The sequence below is a fragment of the Canis lupus genome, chromosome 29 (genome assembly GCF_048164855.1).
Source record: "Canis lupus baileyi chromosome 29, mCanLup2.hap1, whole genome shotgun sequence".
Taxonomy (NCBI): domain Eukaryota; kingdom Metazoa; phylum Chordata; class Mammalia; order Carnivora; family Canidae; genus Canis; species Canis lupus.
Window position 1 is genome coordinate 32,784,905 of NC_132866.1, and position 26,645 is coordinate 32,811,549.

Consider the following 26,645-nt stretch of genomic DNA (forward strand, 5'->3'; position numbering starts at 1 on the left):
ATATTACTTCTGGAGCTCCCATCGTCAAGTCACCATTCACAGAGAGATGCACATTTGAAGCTGAGGGCAAGCCCCCGACGGGGACTGAATTAGAACTTCCCTCATCTGGAAGAGAAGGAAAATAGGAGATGGAGAGCAGTCCCATCCTGGACCAAATTCCTTTAGCTCCTATAGAATTTCTACTCTACTCAATGAAGCTTCCGCCAATGATGTGACTTAATTGAAGGTAACTTTGTAGTAACAGGTAAATCACTATAAAATGTTCCCCTATCTTTACTTTGGTTAAAACAAACATGAAACTATTACTTTTTTTTTTTTAAGATGTATTTATTCATGAGAGAGAGACAGACAGACAGACAGACAGACATAGGTAGAGGGAGAGAAGCAGGCTCCCCATAGGGAACCCAATGCAGGACTCAGTCCAGGATCATGCCCTGAGTCAAAGGCAGACACTCAACCGCTGAGCCACCCAGGCATCCCTGAAACTATTCCTTAAAAGTACTTGTTACAGGGAACCCTGGGTGGCGCAGCGGTTTGGCGCCTGCCTTTGGCCAGGGGCGCGATCCTGGAGACCCAGGATCGAATCCCATGTCAGGCTCCCGGTGCATGGAGCCTGCTTCTCCCTCTGCCTGTGTCTCTGCCTCTCTCTCTCTCTCTCTCTCTGTGTGACTATCATAAATAAATTAAAAAAAAAAAAAAAAAGTACTTGTTACAGGGCAGCCCCGGTGGCGTTACAGGGCAGCCGCGGTGGCGCAGCGGTTTAGCGCCGCCTGCAGCCCAGGGCGTGATCCTGGAAACCCTGGATCGAGTCCCAGTCAGGCTCTCTGTATGATGCCTGCTTCTCTCTCTGCCTCTCTGTCTCTATGAATAAATAAATAAAATCTTTAAAAAAAAGAAAAAAGTACTTGTTACAGATTTTTGCCAGGTTAAGAGAAAGAAAGGAAGGAGAAAGAAGGTAAAGATGGAGGATAAGCAGGTGAGAGAGTAAAAAGCCACAGGCTAATATAAATTGTGACTGAACGTAAACCTGGTCTGAAAAGAGGAATCCTGGTTTCTAATTCCAGTTCTGCCATTAGCTACCTAAACTTATGTAGACAATGAGTTTCTTCATCAAAAAATGAGGTGGCGGTAGGTAGGGGCTGCACTCAAGAACAAGAATACATCCTAGAACAAGATATCCCCAAGAGGATCCCTCATCTGAAGCTTCAGAGTTAAGAATGACAGTTGTACCCATGAACGGAGGGATAAAACCTCTTAAGTTGCCAAGGCAAAGGAAATTTCTGATCATTCTGCCTGGGAATAGAAGATTTCTTCAAAATTACTTGGGGCTCAGTTGGTTAAGCTTCCAACTTTTGATCTTAGCTCAGGTCTTGATCTCATCAAGGTCATGAGTTCAAGCCCTGAGCTGGGCTCTAGATGGAGCCTATGAACAAAAAACCAAAATTACACTACCTAGAGAATAGTAAAGAGGAAGAGTCCATAAAAGTTGCCAATTCAACATAAACTAAGCAAGGTTCTCAATACCAGTGCTAAGTAACTGTAGACTCAGAGATGAAGATCATGGTCTCTGCCTTTAAAGTGTTCAGAATCCAGTTAAGGTTTTAGTTAAATGCTAAAAGAAAGATTGTGCCTCTGTGTCCCTTCCCAAGAAAGTTATACAAAGAAGCAACTGACAGAGTAGATTGACATTCAGATCTAAATTAAGAAAAATGAGGCTTAGAGAAATTAACTTCCTGGTACCTATTTTCTGACTTCAAATCCAGTGCTCTGATACACATGATTAATGTGGCTGTATGAATGTAGTAATCAAGCCATATTAACTGAAATCCTATTAGTCTAGCCTATTAGACTAAAGAAAAAAATAATTATATCAAAATTTCTCCCTATTAATTTGCCTTGTTACTGTTCATAATTTGCAATCCATGTATGTGCATTTGTCTTCAAACTTAATACCTACTAGCCTGTACTCCACTGTCCAAATCATCTCTATTCACAAGGGTGGCACACAGCAGGCATTCTGGGTACAGTGGTTGAATTAGTGATTTCCAAAGCTGCTTCCAGGTCTAAAATTGCCTGATGCCTGAAATCAAAACAGGACCAATAAACACCCAAAGCTCACAAATGTATAAACTTTGCTCATCTTGCATGCTCTTAAAATATTGCCACTATAAGCTTTAACTACATTTTTTGTGTATTTTTGCAACTATAGACACAAATGCAAGTCTCACTACTATATATTTGTCCTACTAGTAACACAAAATCAGGATTTCCTAATCTTGATGTAAACAACTTTGTTTTTGTAAATCCACAGAAGCAGGAAAAACAAAGGATAAGACAGAAAAATAAATATTAGTTACAATGAGAAAATTGTGCCTGTGTCTACAAATATGCACACGGATTGCATAATTCTCTAAAACTAGAGCTGCATAACTTGTTTCTTTCATTTCTATCAAGATCCCTAAGAAGGAAACAAAAACACAGAAGATCTCTGAAAGGGAGAGTTTACAAGTTGGGAATACTTTCCTATTTGACTAGAGATTAAAAGAAAAAAAAAAAAAAGGGTATCAAGATACGACTCCAGGAAAATTGGCATTTCGTTAACGTGCAATAGGATGAGTGTTTTGTCCCTATCAAAACCCTATTCCGAAATCTGCAACATCCAGCACCATAACTTAATTTCAAGAACAGCAGGTCAAAACTCAAATACAATGGCGTCAGAAATTAAAAAGAAATTGCTGAGGAAAGTGTAGGCCTATTTGGCAGTAGAGAAGACGGATTTTCTAGATAAAGCGCCACAGCAATTTGGCTTTAAGGGCTTGGCTCACACTCTAAATTCCAAACTGACTGCATTTTAATAAAGGCCACTGAAACAGTTAAACACTATGAAACACAATCACTTCCAATTTCCAGAATTCCCAAGCCACTTGAATGGGTTTAGACTGCACGCAAATAGCCATCTCTGCAAAACGACTTCCTTTCTCTTTCACCACCACACCCGTACACACGCACCGCCGCGCCCACCCCCACTCCCCCAACCCTAATCCTCACAGGACAGTAAAAAATAAACTGAGAACGGAGCAGGCTGTCTACTTTTCCGGAGGAGGCAAAACTGCAGCCGCGGCAGGACCGGAATACGCGGAAACCAGGTGTGGCTGCTGGTATAGCCCCCGGCCCGCCAGGGCAACAGAACGATTCGCTCCCCACAAAGTCGGCAACTTCTCCCACAGGCAACACGATGCAGACCCAGTTCCTCTACCCGCGGTGACAAATCAAAGCCGAGTCCTGACGGCGGCGGGAGCCCGCCCGCAGGCCGCCCTCGAGCCGCTCTCCGCCGGACCCCGGCCTCGACCTCCGCCCCGGCCCCGAGCCCGCCCCGAGCCCCGGCGCAGCCTGCGCTGTACCTGGCGAAGAAGTCGGCCAAGCCGCCGCTCCGTCGAGCCCGGGCCGAGGTCCCCGCGGCGCCCTGCTCCGCGGCGGGCGCGGGCACCGGCGGACTGGCGGGGGGCAGGTGGTCGCGGCTCACCTCGAACGTGTTCCGAGAGTTCACGCGAACGTCCGGGACGCCGGGGCGAGGCTCAGCGCCGGCGCCCCCGCTAATCCTCTCGGCTCCCGCGGCGGCGGCGGCGGCGGCGGCGGCGGCGGCGGCGGACGGGCCCTCCTCGCAACCCCCGGCGCCGGCGCCGGCTCCCGGCCGCTCCGAGTCCCCGCTGCTCCCGCCGTCGCCGCCCGCGCCGCCCTCCGAGCCGCCGCCCGCGCCCTGGGGCTTGTCGGCGTCCGCCGCCGCCAGGCAGCAGCTCCGCAGCGGGTCCTCCAGCGGCGCGGCCCAGTCGGACGCGCTGCCCGAGCCGTCCGCGCCCTCGTCGCCAGGCCCCTGCGGGCGGAGGCGGCGGCGGCTCGGGTCCCGGCCGCCAGCGCGGGCTAGTCCGCGAGCCTCCTCCAGGTCCCGCGAGTCCTGGCCCGCCAGAAAGCCCGAGTCCCCGTTGGTCATGCCTCTGTGCCGCGGCGCGCGGACGTCCGCCGCCGCCGCGCCTCGCCGCTTGGAGCCCGAGTCCCGCGGGCAGGCGTCAGGGCGCGGGGCCGCCGGGGGCGGCGCGGCGCGGGGCTGGCGGGCGGGGAGTGGACGGGAGCACAGCGCCGACTCCAGCTGTCCCCCGCCGGCCGCCGCGAGATAGCGCCGGAGGAGCTGCTGAGGCGGCGTCTCCTCCTCCTCCTCCTCCTCTTCCTCCTCTGCCGGCGGCTCCACAGCGCCGACGCCTCCGCCGAAGCCGCCCGTGGCCCGGATCATCTTTCCGTCCTGGCCCACGGGCTCCAGCGCCGGCACCGGGAGCAACTTAGGGTTTCTTCCCGAGCAGGCTCCGGCATCCTCCGGACCCACCATCTAGGGCCGGGCGGGTGCCACCCGAGGAGGCGACGCCAAGAGTCCCCGGCACAGCCTGGGCCCGGAGGAACCCTGGGGGCTGGGGCCGCGGCGACGGCCGCCGCAACGTTCCCAGACCCGCCCCTCCCGCCCGGGGCTTCGGGCAGTTGCGGGAGGGCGGGCACGCGCAGGAGCTCGCGCACGCGCAAACGCCGGCCGGGCCAAACCCCGACCTGGAGATCCCGCGAACCATAGAGACGGGAGCTAGAGGGGCCGGCTCCCTAACACTCCCGCGGCCAATCTGGGGTCCGCCATCCGGACGGTGGAGTCCGGTTGGCTCGCTCCGAGCGTGACCGTGCTTACCGAGGCGCCGGCTTGCCTCCCTTAGCAAAAAGTCCCTCGACGTACTTAGTTTATGGGAGTAGAAGACAGGGTAGAAGATGTAAGTCCTTCCACCTCCCGTTGGTCACCCGTCGACTTTACGCTTTTTCATGCATCTTCTCTACCGCCATTGCCGCAATTTGGGGCTTCATCCTTCCACCCCAACACCCTCCCTTCCCCACGTCTTCTTCCACGATACTACCAAAGGAATCTTTTTTATCTAGCACCATGTTTCATCACATCGCGCTTCCTAGAGATTTCTATTATCACTTGAGGGAAAGAGTGGAGTCCGAGAGAGGCTGTGCGATGATGGATTAAACTGGGGTGGTAGCCACTGAGTGGAAATGAAAGGCATTTAAAGTAGAAATCATAAGACGTGATAACTGGTCAGCTATAAGAAGCGATTGAAGAGGGAGGAACTGGCAATTACTACAAAACTCTTGAGACCGAAACTAATGTGGTTTGAAGAAATAGAGATTTGGATCTGGGCGGAGTGGGGGGTGGGGGGACACTGATTAATAGAAATGTATCTGGTAAAGAAAAAGACTGGGAATATTCAGATATAGTTAGGGTTCTAAGACGGATTAGGGCTTAGATTTGGAGATACGGGTTGAACAGTCATCTGCATATTGCAGCAAGGTGAGTCATTAGTGACTTTGCCTGGGAAGAAAGAAAAAAGATGGAGGTGGGGCAGAGGCTCAAAGGTGTCATTATTTCAAGATGGGTAAAGAAGTTGTGTTGCAAAGGATTAAAGAGGAATTAGAAACAAAAATAAAATAAAATAAAGAGGAATTAGGGGTAGATAACATGAAGGGGGAAATATTGGCCACTCATTCTACAAGTATGTCAATGAAAGAGGACAAAAATAGGATGGGGTAGTGATGAGAGAAAGCAGCATTGCCAAGCCTTTTTATTTTCTTCTTATATATACAAGAGAGAATATAACCTATACATGAGTGACAGTAAAATGTGTAAATAAAATGGACACCCATGTGCGCAGCACCCAGTTTAAGAAACATCAAATGTCTTTTATAATGAGCATATTTGAAGACCTTAAGGAAGGACTAAGTGGCAAGGGCACAGTTAGCAATATATTTATTGTCAAGATCTTTCAGAAGAAATGACTTGAAGGACAGAGGTAGAAAAATTAATATAGGGGGCAGCCCTGGTGGCTCAGCGGTTTAGCGCCGCCTTCAGCCCAGGGCGTGATCCTGGAGGCCCGGGATCGAGTCCCACATCGGGCTCCCTGCATGGAGCCTGCCTCTCCCTCTGCCTCTGCCTGTGTCTCTGCTTCTCTCTCCTCTCTGTGTATTCTCATGAATAAATAAATAAAATCTTTTAAAAAAAAAAGAAAAATTAATATAGTAAGAGAAAAAATATTTGTAAATCATACGTTAAGCATCTAGTATCCAGAATAAAGAATTTTTAAACTTTTTAAAAGATTATTTATTTATGATAGACAGAAAGAGAGAGGCAGAGACTCAGGCAGAGGGAGAAGCAGGCTCCATGTGGGGAGCCCGATGTGGGACTCGATCCCAGGACTCCAGAATCATGCATGCCCTGGGCCGAAGGCAGGCGCCAAACCACTGAGCCACCCAGGGATCCCAAGGATTCTTTTTTTTAAAGATTTTATTTCTCTGCCTCTCTCTGTGTCTCTTATGAATAAATAAAATCTTTAGGCAGAGACATAGGCAGAGGGAGAAGCAGTTTCTTTGAAGGGAGCCGGATGTGGGACTCAATCCCGGGTCCCAGGATCACACGCTGAGCCGAAGGCAGATGCTCAAATGCTGAGCCACCCAGGCGTCCCTAAAGAACTCTTACAATTTAACAAGACAATCCAATTTTAAAGTGGGTAAAAGACTTGAACAGTCATTTCTCCAAAGAATATATGTTAATAGCTGTTGATAAGCATATAAAGTAGTGCTCAATATCATTAGTCAATAGGGAAATATAAATCAAAATCACAGTGACATGGCACTCAAACTGAGTAGAATTGATATATTCAAAAAGGTGGAAAGTAAGTGTTGTAGAGGATGTGGAAAAAAGTACAACCCTCAAACATTGCCAGTAGAAATATAAATGGTATGGCTGCTATGGAAAATGTTTGGTAGTTCCTAATGAGGTTAAACATTGAATTACCATATGACCTAGCAATTCCACTCCTAGATATATACCCAAAAGAAAACAGATGTTCATACAAAAACTTATACATGAACATTTCTTAGCAGCACAATTCATAAAAAAAAAAAGATAGGGACAACTCAAATGTCCATCGACAGAGGGATGAATAAACAGAATATGATATTTATACAATGGACTATTATTCGGCCATAAAAAGAAACGAAGTACTGATATATGATACAAGTAGATGAATCTCAAAAACATTAAGTGGAAGAAACGGGACACAAAAGGTTCACATTGTATAATTCATTTGTATGAACTATCCAGAATAGGTAAATCCATAGGGAAAGAAAACAGATTGGTGACTGCCAATGTCTCCTTGAGGGAGGGGGGGGAGAGGATAGAAATAGGGTTAGACTAATGGATATGGGATGATGAAAAATGTTTTGCAAGGAGATACAGGTGGTGGTTGCATGACATTGCGAATGAACTAAATAGCACTGAATTGTACATTTTTAAATAGCTGTATTTTATGTAAATTTTCACCTCAATAAAAAAATTTCATTAATTTAGGAGATAATCTAGACATAATTATAGTTATATAATGGTGAAGATAGCTGAGAGAGTCTAATCACAACCTTGTTTCATTTCAACTTTTTTTCTTTCCTTACTCTCCTAACTTCCTAACTTTTTAAGCCTTTTCTAACTTGCTAACTTACTACTTTCTAGGTACTGCTTTATTTCTCCCTCTATGAAACCACACTGCAATATTTTAAACTCCAGTTTCTCTAAATGGTTTATTTATTTCACCTCCTTCCTCTCCCCTGGTCAGTAGCAACAAAAATCTTATGAACCATAATAACCCATGGGATGCTACTGTTTTCTCAGTGAAGACTTCAAACTGAAATACAATTATGTTTTGTAACTTTGTCTACAATAATATGTATTCCATAATAAATTGTAGTCATTCTTAGCAGTTAGTGGTTATATTTTCCACTTTCAATGGTAAGTTTCTGTCTTATCTGATAAGTAATATATGCCATCTTGCAAATTTAAAAAAATCTCCTTTCAAGGTGTGGACTATCCTTTTTGTGGTCCTTAAGAGTTTGACATTAAACATTTTTTTTAGTTTTACTTATTTAAGTAATCTCTACACCAACTTGGAGCTTGATCTCATTACTCCAAGACTAAGAGTCATGTGCTCTTCCAACTGAGCCAACCAGGTCCCCTGATATTAAAATCTTTTGGTACCATATTATATTACTACAACTGTAGGCATAAATAAAATATCCTGGTACATTCCTATAAATCAGGTGAAACTGTTATCATGAGAAAGGATATTCTTTTTAAAATTGTTTTAATTTAAATTCAATTAATTAACATACAGTATTATTAGTTTCAGAGGTAGAATTCAGTGATTCATCAGTCTTATATAATACCCAGTGCTCATCACATCACGTCCTCTCCTTAATATCCATCACCAGTTACCCCATCCAGTGACCGTCCCCGCCCCCCCAGCAACCTTCAGTTTGTTTCCTATGATTATGAGTCTCTTATGGTTTGTCTTCCTCTTTGATTTCATCTTGTTTTACTTTTCCCTCCCTTCCCCTATGCTCCTGTTTTGTTTCTTAAATTCTACATATGAATGAAATCTTATGATAATTGTGTTTCTCTGATTGACTTATTTCACTTAGCATAAACCCTCTAGTTCCATCCACATCATTGCAAATGGAAAGATTTTTTGAAGGCTGAGCAATATTCCACTGTATATATATTACCATATCTTCTTTATCCATTCATCTGTCAATGGACGTCTGGGCTCTTTCCATAGTTTGGTTATTATGGCTATTGCTGCTATAAACATTGGAGTGCAGGTGCCCCTTTGAATCACTTCATTTGTATCTTTGGGGTGAATACCTAGTAGTGCAATTACTGGGTTGTAGGGTAGCTCTATTTTCAACTTTTTTTTTTTAAGATTTTATTTATTTATTCATAGACACAGAGAGAGAGGCAGAGACACAGGCAGAGGGAGAGGAAAAGGGAGAAGCAGGCTCCATGCAGGGAGCCCGACGTGGGACCCGATCCCAGGTCTCCAGGATCACACCCCAGGCTGTAGGCGGCACCAAGCCACCAGGGCTGCCCTCCATTTTCAACTTTTTGAGAAACCTCCATACTGTTTTCCAGAGTGGCTGTACCGGCTTGCAGTCCCACCAACAGTATAAGAGGGCTCCCCTTTTTCTGCACCCTTGCCAACTTCTACCATTTCCTGACTTGTTAATTTTAGCCATTCTGACTGGTGTGAGGTGGTATCTCATTGTGGTTTTGATATGTATTTCCCTGATGCCAAGCGATGTTGAACATTTTTTCATGTGTCTGTTAGCCATCTGGATGTCTTCTTTGGAAAAGTGTCTATTCATGTCTTCTGCCCATTTTTTGATTGGATTGGTTCCCTTGAGAAAAAAAATATCCTTTTTAAAAAAGATTTTATTTATTTATTCATAAAAGACACACAGAGAGAAGCAGAGACATCGGCAGAGGGAGAAGCAGGCTCCCTGTGGGGAGCCCAATGTGGGACTCAACCCCAGGACTCCAGAATCATGGCCTGAGCTGAAGGCAGATGCTCAACCAAGAAGCCACCCGGGCATCTAGAGATAGGATATTCATAATTGCTGTTACAAAATATTAATTAACAGTTAAAATATGGAAAACTATGAATATACTTTGTATTCTTGCATTTTCTAAGAACATTTGACTTTCACAGAATTCTCAAAATACAATTTGTCATATTCTACTTGTATGATCCTTTCCTCATTATTGAACAGTAAATATGGTCCCATTATCCCATAATATTATTTTGCTACAACTGTACTCAAGAAGAGTACAAAGGCCTCAAATAAAAGGCTTCTAGACTCTTTGTATCTTTCTTTAATCTTCAACCTTTTTCTTTTGAACTGGATTTCAAAAAGCTTTAAAACATATTTTAACTTCTATCATGTTAAATCACCACTATCATCACCCACATACTCTTCAAGCAATGTTTCTCAAACTCAGTTGTACATTAGTAACATTTAGGAAGTTTTAAAAATGCTTATGTCTGGTCACCACCCAAGACCAATTAAGTCAATATCTCTGGAAAGGAGCCTTACACTGGTATTAAAAGCTATTCAAGTACTTCTAATTTACAACCAATGTTGAGAAATACTGGCTTATAGCTACAACCTTATCTCTCTGCTTCCCTGAGCAAGCAAGCTTCTTTAAAAAGCTGTTTACACATTATGCACACACTTAGATGTGATACCCTGAAAAGGGCACAGTGTGGCTGAGAATGTATAAACTCAATCTAATCATACAAAAATCATCAAATTCAAAGTGAAGAAAATTCTATTTAAAAAATGAAATGGTGGGGGGGGGTGGTGCCTGGGTGGCTCAGTCCATTAAGTGTCTGCCTTTGGTTCAGGTTGTGATTCTGGGATCCTGGGATCAAGCTCCTTGCTCAGCAGGAAGTCTGCCTCTCCCTCTCCCTCTGCCCCTGACTCCATCTCTCTCTCTCAAATAAATAAATAAAATATTTAAAAAATACTAAAAATAGGGCAGCCCCTGTGGCGCAGCGGTTTAGCGCCACCTGCAGCCCGGGGCGTGATCCTGGAGACCCTGGATGGAGTCCCACGTCAGGCTCTCTGCATGGAGCCTGCTTCTCCCTCTGCCTGTGTCTCTGCCCACCCCCCCCCTCTCTCCCTCTCTCTCTGTGTGTGTCTCTATGAATAAATAAATAAAACCTTTTAAAAATACTAAAAATAATAATGAAATAGGGGACTCCTTTAAAAAATGCGAGTATCCTGAAAGACAAAAGCTGTGGCCATAGTTGAGATGAAAGAAGATTAAAACAAAATGACAATTACATGTAATACCTGCCCCTAAACTTCACTTTGTACTAGGTAGAGAAAAGGAAAACAGTCTATGAAGGACACTATTACATCAACCAACACAATTGTCATATGCACAGTGGGTTAAACAAAAGTGTCAATGTAAATATTGATAGTTACAATTACAATTTATATTTATAATTGGTATATCAGTTCTATAAGAAAATATTTCTATTCTTAGGAAATATACAGTGGAGTATTTAGGGTAAAGGGCTATGATATATGGGATTTACCTTCAAACGATTCAGAAAAAAATTATTCATGCATACACATACATACAGAGCACATGACAAAGACAAATGGGATAGAATGTTATCAGTGGGCATCTGGGAGGATATATGAATATTTTACTATCTTTATGTTTACAAGTTTTTCTTTTAAAAAAAGATTTTAGGGCAGCCCAGGTGGCCCAGCGGTTTAGCGCCGCCTTCAGCCCAGGGCGTGATCCTGGACACCCAGGATCGAGTCCCATGTCGGGCTCCCAGCATGGAGCCTGCTTCTCCCTCTGCCTGTGTCTCTGTGCCTCTCTCCTCTCTCTCTATGTGTCTCTCATGAATAAATAAATAAAATATTTTAAAATAATAAAAATTAAAATTTAAAAAATTTAAAAAAATATTTTAGGGATTCCTGAGTGGTTCAGTGATTGAGCATCTTCCTTCAGCTCAGGGCGTGATCCGGATGGAGTCCCACATGGACCTCCCTGTGGGAAGGCTGCTTCTCTCTTCTCTCTCCACCCATGTCTCTGCCTCTCTCTGTGTGTAACTCATGAATAAATAAATAAATAAATCTTTAAATAAATAAATAAATAGTAAATTGAAAAAGATTTTATTTGTTCATTTGAGACAGTGAGCAAGAGAAAGAGCACAAGCAGGAGGAGGAGCAGAGTGAGAAGCAGACTCCCTGCTGAGCAGAGAGCCTGACAAGGGACTTCAGGATCATGACCTGAGCCAAAGGCAGACACTTAACTGACTGAGCCACCCAGGTGCCCCTATGTTTGTAACTTTTTCTCTACATTTAAGGTTATTTAAGAAAAAAAAAAAAAAGAGAGAGAGCTATTTTAAAGATGTCTCCATTTTCTCACCTCCCATTTTTTTTTAAATTTTTATTTATTTATGATAGTCACACAGAGAGAGAGAGAGGCAGAGACACAGGCAGAGGGAGAAGCAGGCTCCATGCACCGGGAGCCCGACGTGGGACTCGATCTGGTCTCTAGGATCGCACCCTGGGCCAAAGGCAGGCGCCAAACCGCTGCACCACCCAGGGGTCCCCTCACCTCCCATTTATTCTACAATTCTTTACTCTCATTAATGACTTTACTATTCTTGATCCAATAGAAAGTTTTCAGTCTCCATCTTGCTCTATCTTTCAACAGCATTTACACTGTTGATCACTCCTTCCATGTTGAAACACTCCTTTCCCTGGCTTTTAACTTTTTAAAAGAAACACTCTTTTTCCTTAGTTTTCATTGCTGTATTGTTGCCATAGTCTCTCAGTTTTCCTCTTTACCTCTTTGGCCACCTCTTTTCAATTTCTTCCTAGGAAGGCAGGATTTCTTCCTCTTTAATGAAATTTCCTAGCGGAATAGGTCTGAAGCCTCTTCTCTTCTCACTCAACCCTCTGTACCCCAGGAAATCTCACTAATTCTCATGATTTAGATGATCACTTATAAACTGACGACTAGAATTTAACCTACCACTCCCACATTACAATCCAAATATATGACATTTCCAGATACTTCTAGGCATCACAAACATAACATGACTAAAATGAGTCTCTCCTGGTTTTCTTCCATTGTTCTCTATCTTAATACGGTCTCTTAATAGAGACCAACCACTTGGTCTTTCCAGATCTGACATGCCAACTGTCTACCCAACATTTCTGCTTGCCGGTCTCAAAGCCACCTAAAATCTAATGTGTACAAGTCTAAACTCATAATTGCCTCCTCTAAATCTATTCTTATTATAATATTCTATACCTTACTAAATAACAGTACTGTACATCTAGTTGCACAAACCTAAAACCCAAGAGTCATCCTTGATACCTCCCTCTTCCTTATCCCCTTAGCCAAGTGTAGTGGGTTGAATTGTCTCCTGCCAAGAGATATATCCAAGTTCTAACCTTTAGTACCTATGAACATGACTATTCAGAAAAGGATCTTTGCAGATGTAATTAAAGTAAGGCTCTTAACATGAGATCATCCTGGATTAGACATACTCCTTCTCCTCATAGAGGTAATAAATACATGTGATAGGTGTCCTTTAAAAGACAGAAAAAAAAAAAAAACCGACACATAGAGACACGGGGAAGAAGGTCATGTGAAGATGGAGGTAGAGATTGGAATGATATGTCTACCAGCCAAGGAACACAACACAAAAAGTTACTGACAGCTAGGATAGCTCAGTTCGTTGAGTGTCCAACTATTGATTTCGGCTCAGGTCATGATCTCAAGATCATGAGATAGAGCCCTGCATTGGGCTCCATGATCAGAGATGAGTCTGCTTGAATTTCCCTTTCCCTCTGCCTCTGCCCTTCCTCACTGTGCATCCTCTCTCTCTTCTCTCTCTGTCAAATAAATAAATCTTAAAAAAAAAAAAAAAAGAATTGCTGACAGTGACCATAAGTTAGGAGAGAGGCATGAAGTGAATTCTCCCTCAGAGCCTTAGAAAAAAAATCCACCCTGTCAATACCTTGATTTCATATTTCTGGTCTGCAGAACTGTGACAAAATAAATTTCTGTTGTTTTAAAGATACCTAAGTTTTGGTAATGTGTTATACAGCCCTAAGAAGCTAATACACAAAGTAGTTACTAAAGTCTGTCTGTTTTTTTTTTTTTTTACCTCCTACATATTTTGTATTTTTTTATATAAAATGTTTTTTCTTGTTATTTTAAAAAATATAATAATAGTGTTATTAACTATAGTCATCACGGTTTACATTAGAGCCTCTGAAATTGGATAGCTGAAAGATTCTTACCTACTTTCAGCTATAAAATGGATAAAGTCTGAGGATCTAATCTAAATATCTTTTAAATGCATTCACTTCACACTATATCACCCACCCAGACTAAATTGCCATCATCTTTTCCTGGGTGACAGAATTAACCTCCGGCTGGTTTTCCCACATTCACTTGTGGGCACATCCAAATGATTTTCCATGGCTGCAGCCAAGGTACTTTTTTTTTTTTTTTTTTTAAGATTTTATTTATTTGTTTATTTGACACAGAGAGAGAGAGCACAAGCAGGGGAAGCAGCAAGCAGAAAGAGAAGGAGAAGCAGGCAGGAAGCCTGATGTGAGAATCGATCCCAGGACCCTTGGACCATGACCTGAGCCACCCAGGCACCCTGCCAAAGTACTTTTTTTATGAACACAAATCTGATCATGTTACTGCCCTGCTTTTTTAGTCATCATCGTGTTAAACTTTCAAGACACAGAGACAGGCAGAGACATAGGCAGAGGGAGAAGCAGGCTCCACGAAGGGAGCCCAACATGGGACTTGATCCTGGGACTCCAGGATCACGCCCTGGGCCAAAGGCAGACGCTCAAACCACTGAGCCACCCAGGCATCCCACCTTTCAACCTTTTAAAAGAAACACTTTTCCCTAAGTTTTCATTACTCCATTGTCTCCATTTTTTTCTCCTACATTTTTGGCTATATTTTTCTGGGTACACTTGGGGAGGGTTCTTCTTCCTTAATCTAAATATAATGGCTTCCTATTCTCTTAAGACAAAAGACAAAATCTTTTCTCATGACCTACAAAGCTCTTCACAGTCTATGTACCTATCTAACCCCTTCTTCCTCTTCTTTTTTTTTTTTTTAAAGATTTTATTTATTTATTTATTTATTTATTTATTTATTTATTCATGAGAGACACAGAGAGAGGCAGGGACACGGCAGAGGGAGAAGCAGGCTCCATGCAGAGAGCCCAACATGGGATTTGATCCTGGGATCCTGGGATCATGACCCAAGCCGAAGGCAGATGCTCAACCACTGAGCCACCCAGGCATCTCCCCTTTTCCTCTTCTCTCCCCAGAACCCTAAACTTTAGTCATTTTGATATTCTTTTCATCTCAGATACTACAAAACTCCTTCTGTAAGCTTGTATATATCTAGGATGTTCTGCATAATGACCTGGGATTTTTGTTATACTTTTATCTGTCTCTTCAGCCTTATTTCTCCTTTCTCTTTTCCCCACTCATCATGTTTCAGACACATCTCCCTTTTCTCTGTTTCTGAAATTATGTGCAAAGCCCCTTTCCTCTAAGGGTATTCATGTATGTTGGTCCCCCTGCCTCGAGGGTTCTTCCCCACCTTGTAGGGCTAATTCCTACTCTTTGTTCAGGACACAGTGTATTTATTTATCTATTATTATTTTAAGTAGGCTCTATGCCCAGCATGGAGCCTAACATGGAGTTTGAACTCTGAATCTTGAGACCATGACCTGAGCTGAGATAAAGAGTAGGCAGTCAGCTGCTTAACTGACTGAACCACCCAGGTGCCCCCAAGACTCAGTGTTAATGTTACCTCCCCAGAGAAGACTTCTCTGACCTCCCCTCTAATTGATTAGACTCCAGTTACATGCTTTCAAAGCACCCTTTTTCTTTGTAGCCACTATCACAGCTCCAATCTTATGGCATTTTGGACTATCATTTGTATATACACATACACAGACTCACACACACACACACACACACACACACACTGTACACTGCAAGCTCTAGAGGAAGGAGATTGTGTCTGTTTTGTTCACTTTCTTAGCAATAATAACTAGTATAGTGCCAAGGACACAGTAGCTATTCAATAAACATTTATTAAAGGAATATAGAAATAAATGGATGAATAAAACTGCTATCAAAATACATATCTAGGGGCACCTGGGTGGCTCAGTCAGTTAAGCGTCTGACTTCAACTCAGGTCATAATCTCAGGGTCCTGGGGTCTGGCCCCATTTCAGGCTCTCTGCTCAGCGAGGAGTCTGTTTGTTCCCTCTCCCTCTGTCTCTCTCCCACTTCATTCTCTCTCTCTCAAATAAATAAGAAAAATCTTTAAAAAAACATATTTAGATCCCAGGAATTCCCAACTCAATAGACTAAATTTATCTATAATCCTCAAAGCCTTTGTTAAGAACTGCCTGAAACAGATTCCCATTTACACTCCTGAACACACAATTTCATCTCCCATGGATAAATGTTTAACCTAAAGATGACTTCTGTTGTATGAGTAGACACTAGTGAAACCTAAAATAAACATAGCTTGTCCTCACTATATACTGATGAGCTTATGAAGTTTGATGATGAACTGATTAAACAAAAATGTGGTCAATATGTCCATCTGGAAATTGGCTGACAAGACCTGGAATAAATTTGATATCAAAATCCAGAAGAAATTTCTGTAAAGCAATGGGAATGGGCAACCTTCTGTGGGACCATGTGACTTGGATTGCTACTGAAATCATCTTCAATGCTCACAAATGGTTTAGTGCCATACACGCTTGGTAAAGCCTCAGCTGGTAAGAGGGGGTGACTAAGTCTGAGATTCTGGATTACAGTTAGATAACAAGTATCGAAAGGATGTGCATTACAGATTAACTCAGCAGGGTGAGATATGTGTTGAAAATAAATGATAGTAAAATCACAAAGCAGATGCTGTTTGGTAAGCCACAGAGGGACAGCCACAAACCAAGAGACAGATGAAGTGCTTTAGAAATGCATACTGATCCTTTAGAGAAGCAAACTGATGCCACATATTAAGAGGCACTGTAATTCTACTCCTAGGAATCTGTCATAGGAAATCTTTCAAAAGAATAACATAAAAGCTATACAAAAATGCTAATAGCAAGATATTTAATAGTTAAAAATTTAAAACTACTGAAATTGTCAATAATATAGGAAGTATAGGAAAATCTAATATACCAGTGAAAGAGGAAGATGATTAAAATGATAAAAATGCAGAAATAGGGAGAAATTTTACAAAGTAATATTAAGTAAAAGGTAGAGATACAGTTATATATCATAATGACAATGATGTATAAAACTGCATGTCTAGTTTTATAAAGGCCACAAAGGACAGACATGAAAGAAGACTAATGGAGGTTTTAAAAATTTTTACATTCTTCCTTTTGATGAAATTTTAAAAATTGATTAAATGGTAATCCTCCACAAGAATTTGAAATCTTGGGCAGCCCAAGTGGCTCAGCGGTTTAGTGCTGCCTTCAGCCCATGGCCTGATCCTGGAGACCTAGGATTGAGTCCCATGTCAGGCTCCTGCATGGAGCCTGCTTCTCCCTCTACCTGTGTCTCTGCCTCTCTCTCTCTCTCTTTCTCTGTGTCTCTCATGAATAAATAAAATCTTAAAAAAAATTGAAATCTTGACATTTTTCCCATATACATGTCATAATTATGAGTTGTGACAAGAGTTGCAAATGTTTTTTATGCTGCAGGAGGGCATTCAGTTACATTTGGAAGAAAAAGCATCTATAAGCATCTATTAAAGGGCAGCGGGGTGGCTTAGTCAGTTAGGTGTGGGACTCATGATATCTGCTGGGGTTGTGGTCTTGGCGTTGGGAGATCAAACCCTGTATCAGCAGAGAGTATGCTTAAAATTCTGCTCGAGATTCCCTCTGCCCCTTCTCTCTCTCTCTTTAAGAAATAAAATATCAAAAACAAAAACTAAAAAAACAAAAACAATCTATTGACAGATTTGCAAAAATAGTGACAGTTTCTGCAAATAGCTGTTACTGTTATAATGAAGTGAGTTTTGCATAAATTTAGCATAAGGGGGACTAAATCTGTTCAGTGTTAGTATTTTCAGAAATGTTTGGGGCCAGACCTGGAGTAGATTAAATATTTCCCTTTTTATTTCAGTAAAGTCTTATTTTTATTATAAAAGTATAATAGGAAGGCATTTTATAATAGAAAAGAATATAGAAAACATTTTAGGTTTTTTTTTTTTAAATGATTTTATTTATTTATTCATGTGAGACACAGAGAGAGGCAGAGACATAGAGGAAGAAGCAGGCTCCTCACAGGGAGCTGCATGCTGGACTCAATCCCCAGACCTGGGATCAAGCCCTGAGTCGAAGGTAGACGCTCAAGCACTGAGCTACCCAGGTGTCCCAAATTTTAGGTATTTTTAAACTATTCTTAAGTATTTCAAATTACTTTGACTAGTAATTAAGGTGAACCTGTCCCACACCCCACCTCTCTCCCATATTAGCCACTTACGTGTTTTGTTTTGTTTTGTTTTTGAGACTAAGTCAAAAAGTTCTTTGGTCCAACTTGTTTTCAGTCCACTTAGTGACTAGAAATCCTAAGAAATATTTGTGAATTGAAAGGGGACCATGGAGGAGCATATAAATTATGAGCTGAAAGATAATCTTACAGTACTTTAAATATTTAGAGAAAGAAAACAGAAATCTCCTTTAGAAGACGATGATTATCTTTAGTGTATAAGTGTCTTGTGAATTCCTGAAGGGAATGTGGTAAACTAGCTTTGGGTCTAGACTCCTGGGGAAGAATAGAACTCTGGTGGTTTGCGCTCACTATGGGTATATGAAGGATAGAAGGTGTAAAAGAGAAAAAGAACTGAAGAATCCAGAATGCTCTGTTAGCAGTAGGGATGAAGTAAACATAGAACAGAAAATCTCTGGTAAATACAGCTATTCTGGAGACCCAGCAGGCATGACTTAGTTAAATCAAGTGAATATGTAATCTATGACCCAGCAATTCCATTCCTGGTTATACTCTTCAGATGAATTTTCTCACAGATCTCTAAGAGGATGTTAGAGGATGCTCATTAGGGCAGCCCCGGTGGCTTAGCGGTTTAGCGCTGCCTTCAGCCCAGGACGTGATCCTGGAGACCCAGGATCAAGTCCCACGTTGGGCTCCCTGCCAGGGAGCTCTGCCCCCCCCCCCCCGTCTCCAATAAATAAATAAAATCTAAACAAAAAAGAGAAGAGGACCCTCATTAAAGAGTGTGTGTATTGTTATTGTTGTTTGAGGTGGAAAGGAATTGAAGACAGTGCAGCTGTAGTAAATATATAATAAGTGGTAAATGAACCATGATAGAGAATGATGCAACAATTTGTAACGACAAATTAGATACACAGAGAAACCTGGATGAATATTAAAAAAAATAGTGGGGGTATCTTGAGTGGCTCAGTAAGTTAAGCGTCTGCCTTTGGCTCAGGTCATGATCCTGGAATCCCTAGATTGAGCCTCACATCAGGCTCCCTGCTCAGGAGGAGTCTGCTTCCCCCTCTCTTCTCTTGCTCACACATGCTCTCTCTCAAATAAATAACGTAAAACCAAAAAAAATAGTGTCAAGTGGAAAAGAACATAATGTAATTTACATAAATTAAAAATACCTATACACAAAACAGAAATGTCTCTTTTTACAAGAATAGAAATGCATTTTTAGAATCTACATTAAATGCATTAAAATAGTTGCCTATGGAAGAGAAGAGAAAGGAATTGTTGAAAAGAAATAAAACTGAATATAGTGCTAAATAAAAAATGCAACTGAGAGTCTTTGGCTGGATAAATGATGATACTGTGTTAAGAACTGAGGAAGTTGTTCATGATCCTTCCCATTCAAGGGGGAAAAAAAAGGAGGAAGGAGGAAATAAGGAGAAAGAAATTAAGCAGAAAACTCTATCTCCCTACTCACTCTCTTTCTCACTCTCTAAAATAAATGAATAAAATCTTAAAAAAAAAAAAAGAATAAGCCAAAATAATATTATGCACTAGAATCCTGAAGTTTTAAATCTAGATCCATGGGTCTCACATTGAAGCCTTTAAGAACCAATATGGCTGATGGATATTAGACAACAGGAAGTAGTGGAGAACAAGAGAATGCGTACTGAGTGTGTGCCCCACCTAAAGGCATTAGAAAATCGATTAAAAATATCACACACACAGGGGATCCCTGGGTGGCTCAGCGGTTTAGCGCCTGCCCTTGGCCCAGGGCGCGATCCTGGAGTCCCAGGATCAAGTCCCACATCGGACTCCCGGCATGGAGCCTGTCTCTGCCTCTCTCTCTCTCTCTCTCTCTCTCTCTCTCTCTCTCTCTCTATGCCTATCATAAATAAATAAATCTTTAAAAAAAATATCACACACACAGACCCACAGACGCACACTATTTTAACCAAACAGCAATGCCACTGACAGAATGTGGGCCATGGGCCTCAAAGGGTTTATGCCTCTGTCTGTGACTGCTCTAAATTCTAAAGAAAAGAGCTGACCATGTTAAAAAAATATATATGTGACAGAAAACACTATTCTAAACCATAGTAATCTAAATTTACAACAATCAAATGAAGTACGTGAGTCTATATTTAGGATTCATCTGTATTCATCAGTTAAATTTAATTCAACAAACCAGTAAATATTATTTGTAGATAAAAAATAATGATCCAGGTGTCAAGGGTTGCAAGATGGAATGAGTCACCATCTCTGTATGTCCTTCTCAGTTCAGATCCTACAAACGTTTCAAGAATGGGAAGTCACATGGTTATAAAATAACCTCTCTCCTCTGCTCAGGAGAAAATCAGTCCCTCATACTGTCCATGATTTACATCTCACCTCATGAACATTCGGCTTTAAACTATCACAGTCCTGTAACATCTTGTGTTCTAAAGTTGCCTCTTATCTACCTACACAAAACTTCCAATTTCTTTAGTCCTGAGTGACAGAAAAATACTTCGTGTTTGAATTCCAGTGTCCATCTAGGTTCCAATAAAGATGCTTAATAAATGTTCATTGAACCCAACACTGATTTCTTTTAAAGATGTGTTTATTTTAGTGAGAGAAAGCAAGAGCAGGAGCGGGGCAGGGGAGGTGGGGAGCAAAGGGAGAGACTCCCTACTGATCCCTCAATGAGCACAAAGCCAGACCTGGGGCTCCATCCCAGGACCCTGAGATCATGACCTGAGCCAAAATCAGGAGCCAGCCATTTAACCAACTGAGCCACCCAGGCACCCCAGCAACACTGATTATTTTTAAATGTGTCCATAAATGTTTTTGATACTTCTCCCTTTTAAAAGTGAACTCTCAAAAAAAAAAAAAAAAAAAGTGAACTCTCATTTCCCTATCAAGTGTGGTCTGAATTAAGTGACTCACTTTTAACAAGTTGAATAATGGAGGTGATGATTTCCAATACTATATCTTTTTATTTGTTTGTTTGTTTAAACAGATGAAGTCAGATTTCGGGATACTTAAAGCAGGGGCTCTTAACCTTGATGCACATTAAAATCACTGAAACAGCATTAAAAATGCTCTGATCCCCAGCTATATCCATTCCTATCAAATCAGAATTCTGAGGACTGGTCCTGTATTCGTTCACTAGGGCTGCCATAAAAAAAGTATCAGAGTCCGAGGAGCTCATGATTATTTATTACCTACAATTTACTTTCTCATGATTCTGGAGGCTAGAAGTCAGAGATCAAGGTGTCTGCAGGGTTAGTTTCTTCCAAAGCCTCTTGGCTAGTAAATGGTGTTTTTTTTTTCCTAGTGGTTCCTTTACATGGTCTTACCTCTGAACCTGTATTCTAATCTCTTCTAATAAGGACCCCTATTTGTATAAGGATTAGGGCCTACCTTAATGACCTCATTTGACCTCTTTAGAGATCCTATCTCTGAGTTTAATAACATTCTGAGGTACTGGGGTGGGATTTCAATACATGAATTGGGGGTCGTAGTGGTGGTACAATTCAATCCATAACAGGACCAAAGAACCAGTGTTTTCCATTCCCGCCCCCAAGTGATTCCAAGATACAGCTATATTTGAGAGTAAGTGCCCCACATAGGATTCTCAAACATGGCTGTATTAGAGTCATCTGAGTAGCTTAAAACGAGTAAAAAAGCACCAAAGCTTAGGCATCACCTTCAGAGATTTGATTTCAAATGTGTGGGATGGGGTACTGTTAGTTTCTGAAAGCTCCTAGGTGACTTAAATATAACCAGATTTGAACATTGCCATATGAATAGATTTTTTTTTAAAGATTTTTATTTATTTATCCATGAGAGACACACACACAGAGAGAGAGAGAGAGAGAGAGGCAGAGACACAGGCAGAGGGAGAATTAGGCTCCATGCAGGGAGCCCGATGTGGGACTCGATCCCGGGGCTCCAGGATCACACCCCGGGCCGAAGGCAGCGCTAAACTGCTGAGCCACCCGGGCTGCCCCATATGACTAGATCTTAAAAGGCATTAGAACTTTCCCCTTGCTCTCTCTTGGATAACTTGCTTTCGGGGAAGCCAGTTGCTATGTCATGAAGATACTCAAGCAGTCCTAAGGAGATGGGTACATGGTAAGTAACTGAAGCTTCCTGCCAACAGGCAGTAAGGGAACTGAGGCTTTTTGTCAAGAGACGTATGAGTGAGCCATCTTAGAAGTTAATCCTGAAGCCTCAGTGAAGTCTTCAGATGAGTGCAGCCTTAACCAATGCCTAGACTGCAACTTCCAGAACCAGAACCATTCTGCTGAGCTACTTCAAAATTGCAAGCCTACAGAAACTGTGTGAAATAATAAATGTTTATTGTTTTGAGTTGCTAAGTTTTAGGGCAATTTATTAAGCAGAAATAGATAACTCATATTCCCACTAAAGCTGTAATTCTATTATGATATACACATACCTCCTTACGTTATAGATCATGTTTAAAAACTAGCTATTTTGGAGCCTGTCCACTTACATCCTTCCACACCTTCACGTCCCATTTTTGCTACCTCCAGAAGCCACCAATTTCCTTTTTTCTGGATGTTAAAAGGTCGTAAATAGCATATTAAAAAGTCCCTTTGGACTAATGGGCCCAAGAGAGAGATTCTGTAGGGGAAGATCTTATCTTCTTTCTAGAGTGACAGCTGTAGGAGGAGATATTTTAGATCATCCAGACCTCTTATCATTCTATTCATAGATAGCCACTTATTTCACTTATGTATCCATTTATTCACCCAAGGGGGTTTTAATTATAATCAGCAGCAGTAACTTGGAAAATGAAGGAAAGCAATCCGAAACATAAATGCCATCTAAGTAGGTCTTCTGTGTGTATGTGGTAAGCCCATGTTATATTTCCAAAGTAGTAACCAGAGGGAGGACTTGAACTCTGGTAATAGGTGGAATAGAGAATATTAGGATAAGCAGGGCACCGTTGTGGGGGGTGTGAAATGATCTACATGTTAGTTTAGATGTTAATTTCAATCTATAGTCTCATCCCTGCTCAGCTATACTTCCCAGAAGCTTTAGAATAGAGGTCTAGAGACAATGTGTCCTTGTTTTACAGAACATTCTTTCATAGAGAGCTCCTAGCAGAGTCTGGTACAGGGAGGGGAGAGGAACTGTTGCTGCCAAGGGACTATCAGAAACTGTACATGACATTGTGCATGGAATCCACTTCCCCTTCCCTAGAGATTTTGGAGAGCAATGAATAAATAATGGGTCTGAACAACTAATACAAGAAAGAGGAAATGTCATGTCATAGAAATTCAATTTATTAACAAAAATCTTAAGTAGAAAAAAACTCCAGCTAGTGGAACTAGCATTTTATTACATTTCCCACCTAGTGAAATGCAGACTTTGTTAGAGTATATCTAATCCTCAAGTCAATAACTTTAATATGGAGCTAATATTTATCTCATAAGATTATTGAGGATAAAATGAAATAGTTTATACTTAGGGAAACATAAAAAATGCTTAGTAAGTGATAGCTGTATTAGGTTGGAGTCCCTGAATTGGATCCTGAGTCAACGTTGTATGAATTATGTGCCCCCCAAAAGATTATAAAATCTTGACCCACAGTACCTATGGATGTGACCTTATTTGGAAATAGGAGCTTTGCAGATGTAATCAAGTTGAGATGAGGTCATTAGCCTGATCCCATAATTCAGTATGAGGGGAAGACAGCCACGTGAAGACACAGACACAAGGGAGAATGCTATGTATGAATGGAAGCAGAGATGAGAATCTTGCACTCACAAGCTGAAGCATTCCTAGGACTTTCAGCTGTCACCAGAAACTAGGAGGGAAGTATGGAAGAGATTCTCCTTCAGAGTCCTAAAAAGGAGTCAACTGTGTCAACACCTTTATTTTTAACTTTCAGCCTCCAGAACTGTGAGAGAATAAACTTGTTGTCATGCTACTTGTGGTACTTTGTTATGGCAGCCCCAGGAAGAAATTAATACACAAGGATTTGAGGGCAAATGGTTTTTTTTTTTTTTTTAAAGATTTTATTTATTTATTCATGAGACACACAGAGAGGCAGAGACACAGGCAGAGGGAGAAACAAGCTCCATGCAAGGAGCCTGATGTGGGATTCCATCCCAGACTCCAGGATCACGCCCTGAGCTGAAGGCAGATGCTCAACCACTGAGTCACTCAGGCGTCCCGCAAATGGTTTATTTTCAAGAAGAGTCCAGAAACCATTGATAGAAGGGGTGGGGAAGTGAGACTGGGAAGAGGACAGTAAGAGAGTGGGCTGATGAGTAGGTTAGCTTTGTAGGTGGTGCACATGCCTTTCGTGGCTCTCTGGGAGACAATGTAGAGGATGCCTCAGAGTCATCCTACCTCTTAGGAACGAGAACATTGGCATACTGATTAGTATAAATATTGGTGTATTAGTTTTTGATGGCTATTGCGACAAATTGCTACAGATTTGGTGGTTGAAAACAACAGAAATTTACTTTAAAAAAAAGATTTTAAACTTTTTCTTAAGGAATCTCTATACCCAATGTGGGGCTGGAACCTCTAATTCTGAGATCAAGAGTTGCATGTTCTACCGACTGAGCCAGTCAGATGCCCATAGAAATTCATTCTCTCACAAGTTGAGGGATCAGAAATCAGAAATCATGATCACTGAAGTCAAGTTGTCAAGAGGGTTACACTCCCTCTGGAAGATCTAAGAGGAGAAATATGTCCCTTGCCCCTTCCCCTTTCTGGTGCTGGGACATTTCTTGACTTGTGGCTACATCACTACAATCTCTGCTCTGTAGTCACACTGTTTCTTCCTCTTCTGTATGAAATCTCCTTCCTCTTAGCTCATACAGACATGTGATTCCCTTCAGGGCCCACCTTGATAGTACAGGATAATCTCTCCATTTCAAGATCCTTAATCACACCTTTGACCAATATAAGGTAATATTCACAGGTTTCAGGGATTAGGGCCCAAGATCTTTGGAGTACATTTTCTAGCGTACCAAATTGGTATATTTATCCTTCAACTTCAATTTATCACTGGTTGGAGGCTGCTCTCAGGGGTAAAAATTCCTTGGCACTTCAGCCCTGCTTTGCAGGGTTTGTGAAAGTCTTCAAGTATAAAGTTGCAATCACTTGTGGAGGACTTTTTTCTGTGTGTGTAATAACTGCTGAGAGGATGTTGGTGTGTTATTATTTTTTGGCATTAATCTTTTGTTTACAAATTTTGTTTTTAAGATTTTTTATTTATTCATGAGACACACAGAGAGAGGCAGAGACATAGGCAGAGGGAGAAGCAGGCTCCATGCAAGGAGCACGATGTGGGACTTGATCCTGGAACTCCAGGATCATGCTCTGAACCCAAGGCAGACACTCAACTGCTGAGCCACCCAGGCGTCCCTTATTTATAATTTTAATTCCACAACTAATCATCAGTTGTAATGATGGTTATTAGCTATTTTAACCTAATTTCCTGATGGTCCACAATATAAATTATTTGCACTACCTGTGTAATCTTGCTCAGAAAATATTATCCCATCTATGTGAACTTATAGAACTTGTCCTTTCTGTAAGGGTCCATTTAAGTATACATTGCTCTGTCATTTCTTCCCAAGCTTTTCTTTATTTTTTAGCACCTATACAATCTCTTCAATTAATCTCTATTTGGTCATACATAATTATCTTTCTCAACTATACATACATTTTTTCTCAAGTATATTTTTACATAGCCAATGGAAGAAGAGGCCAATGGCATATACACATTTTCAAGTTCTTGATGTCTGAATTTTGGAGATTTATATTTATAATCTGGCACCATTTAGTAATTTCTCATTAGGAAATAATAACATACCTCCTTTGAGCCTATTATGTGTTTTTAGTTTCTTCAAGGTTCCTTGTTACAACTTCTACGAATTATCTTGTGGGACAGGAACACCAGAAGCCTTATTGTTCCACGCATACTTAGTGACATTTTTCAAATCAGTTTATTTATAGACCATGGCCAAGAAAGTCCTGGTTTGTGTTCCAACATTTCTGGAAATACCGGGATTCTAGCTGTGGGTAAAAGAATGAAATAGGGCATATTGGGAGAGGTACAAGTGAAGAAAATAGTTTGGTTCTGAACACGGTTATTTGAAGTTCCATGGTTACTATGTGAAGATGTCCAGAAGGAGGTAGCTATAACAAAGAAACCTGGAAGGAGAGGCATGGACTGGACAAAGGATTTGGAAATCTTTTTGCAATATGTAGATGGATGAGCTCACACTGGAAGAGCAAGTAGAATGAGAAGTAGAAAAGTGGGTCAAGACCAGAACCTTGAAAATCACCTACATTGAAGAGGCATGAAGAAGAAGGAATGGAGTTGGGACAAGAACTCAGGGAAGAGGTTGTTAAGAGGGCCAAGGACATTGAAAGCGTAATATAAAAAAGGAGAAATGTGTAGCATCAAATGAAGTGGAGAGATCTAGTGAGGTTAAAAAGAAATGATATAGCTTAGTGCACACTTAAAAAAGAAAAACAGTTTGGAGGTTCTTGGTGACTCTAATGAAAAGGACAATGGAATGTTATAGGCAGGTCCAGATGGGCTCTTAACAGACTGCTCAAAAGGGCTCATAGGAATCTCTGAGTACAATCCCTGTGAAGCTAGTTTGAGGTAGCCCAGTGATCTCTCTTAGCCCAAGC

General features: G+C 41.6%; 1 protein-coding gene across 5 annotated transcripts in view; it reads right to left on the bottom strand.

The window, feature by feature from the left end:
• The window catches only part of TBC1D12 (TBC1 domain family member 12), a 121,681-nt gene that overhangs the window by 92,993 nt on the left and 2,043 nt on the right, over window positions 1-26,645 (bottom strand). Inside the window, exon 1 of one of the 5 annotated variants that reach the window (XM_072805994.1) lies at window positions 3,402-4,532. The exons of 3 other annotated variants lie outside the window; for them this stretch is intronic. In XM_072805994.1, the coding sequence (XP_072662095.1) occupies window positions 3,402-4,378 (977 nt within the window). In that variant the 5' untranslated portion in view covers window positions 4,379-4,532. Of the gene's footprint in view, window positions 1-3,401; window positions 4,533-26,645 lie in introns of those variants that run through there. One more of the 5 variants, XM_072805998.1, reaches the window with a different exon arrangement.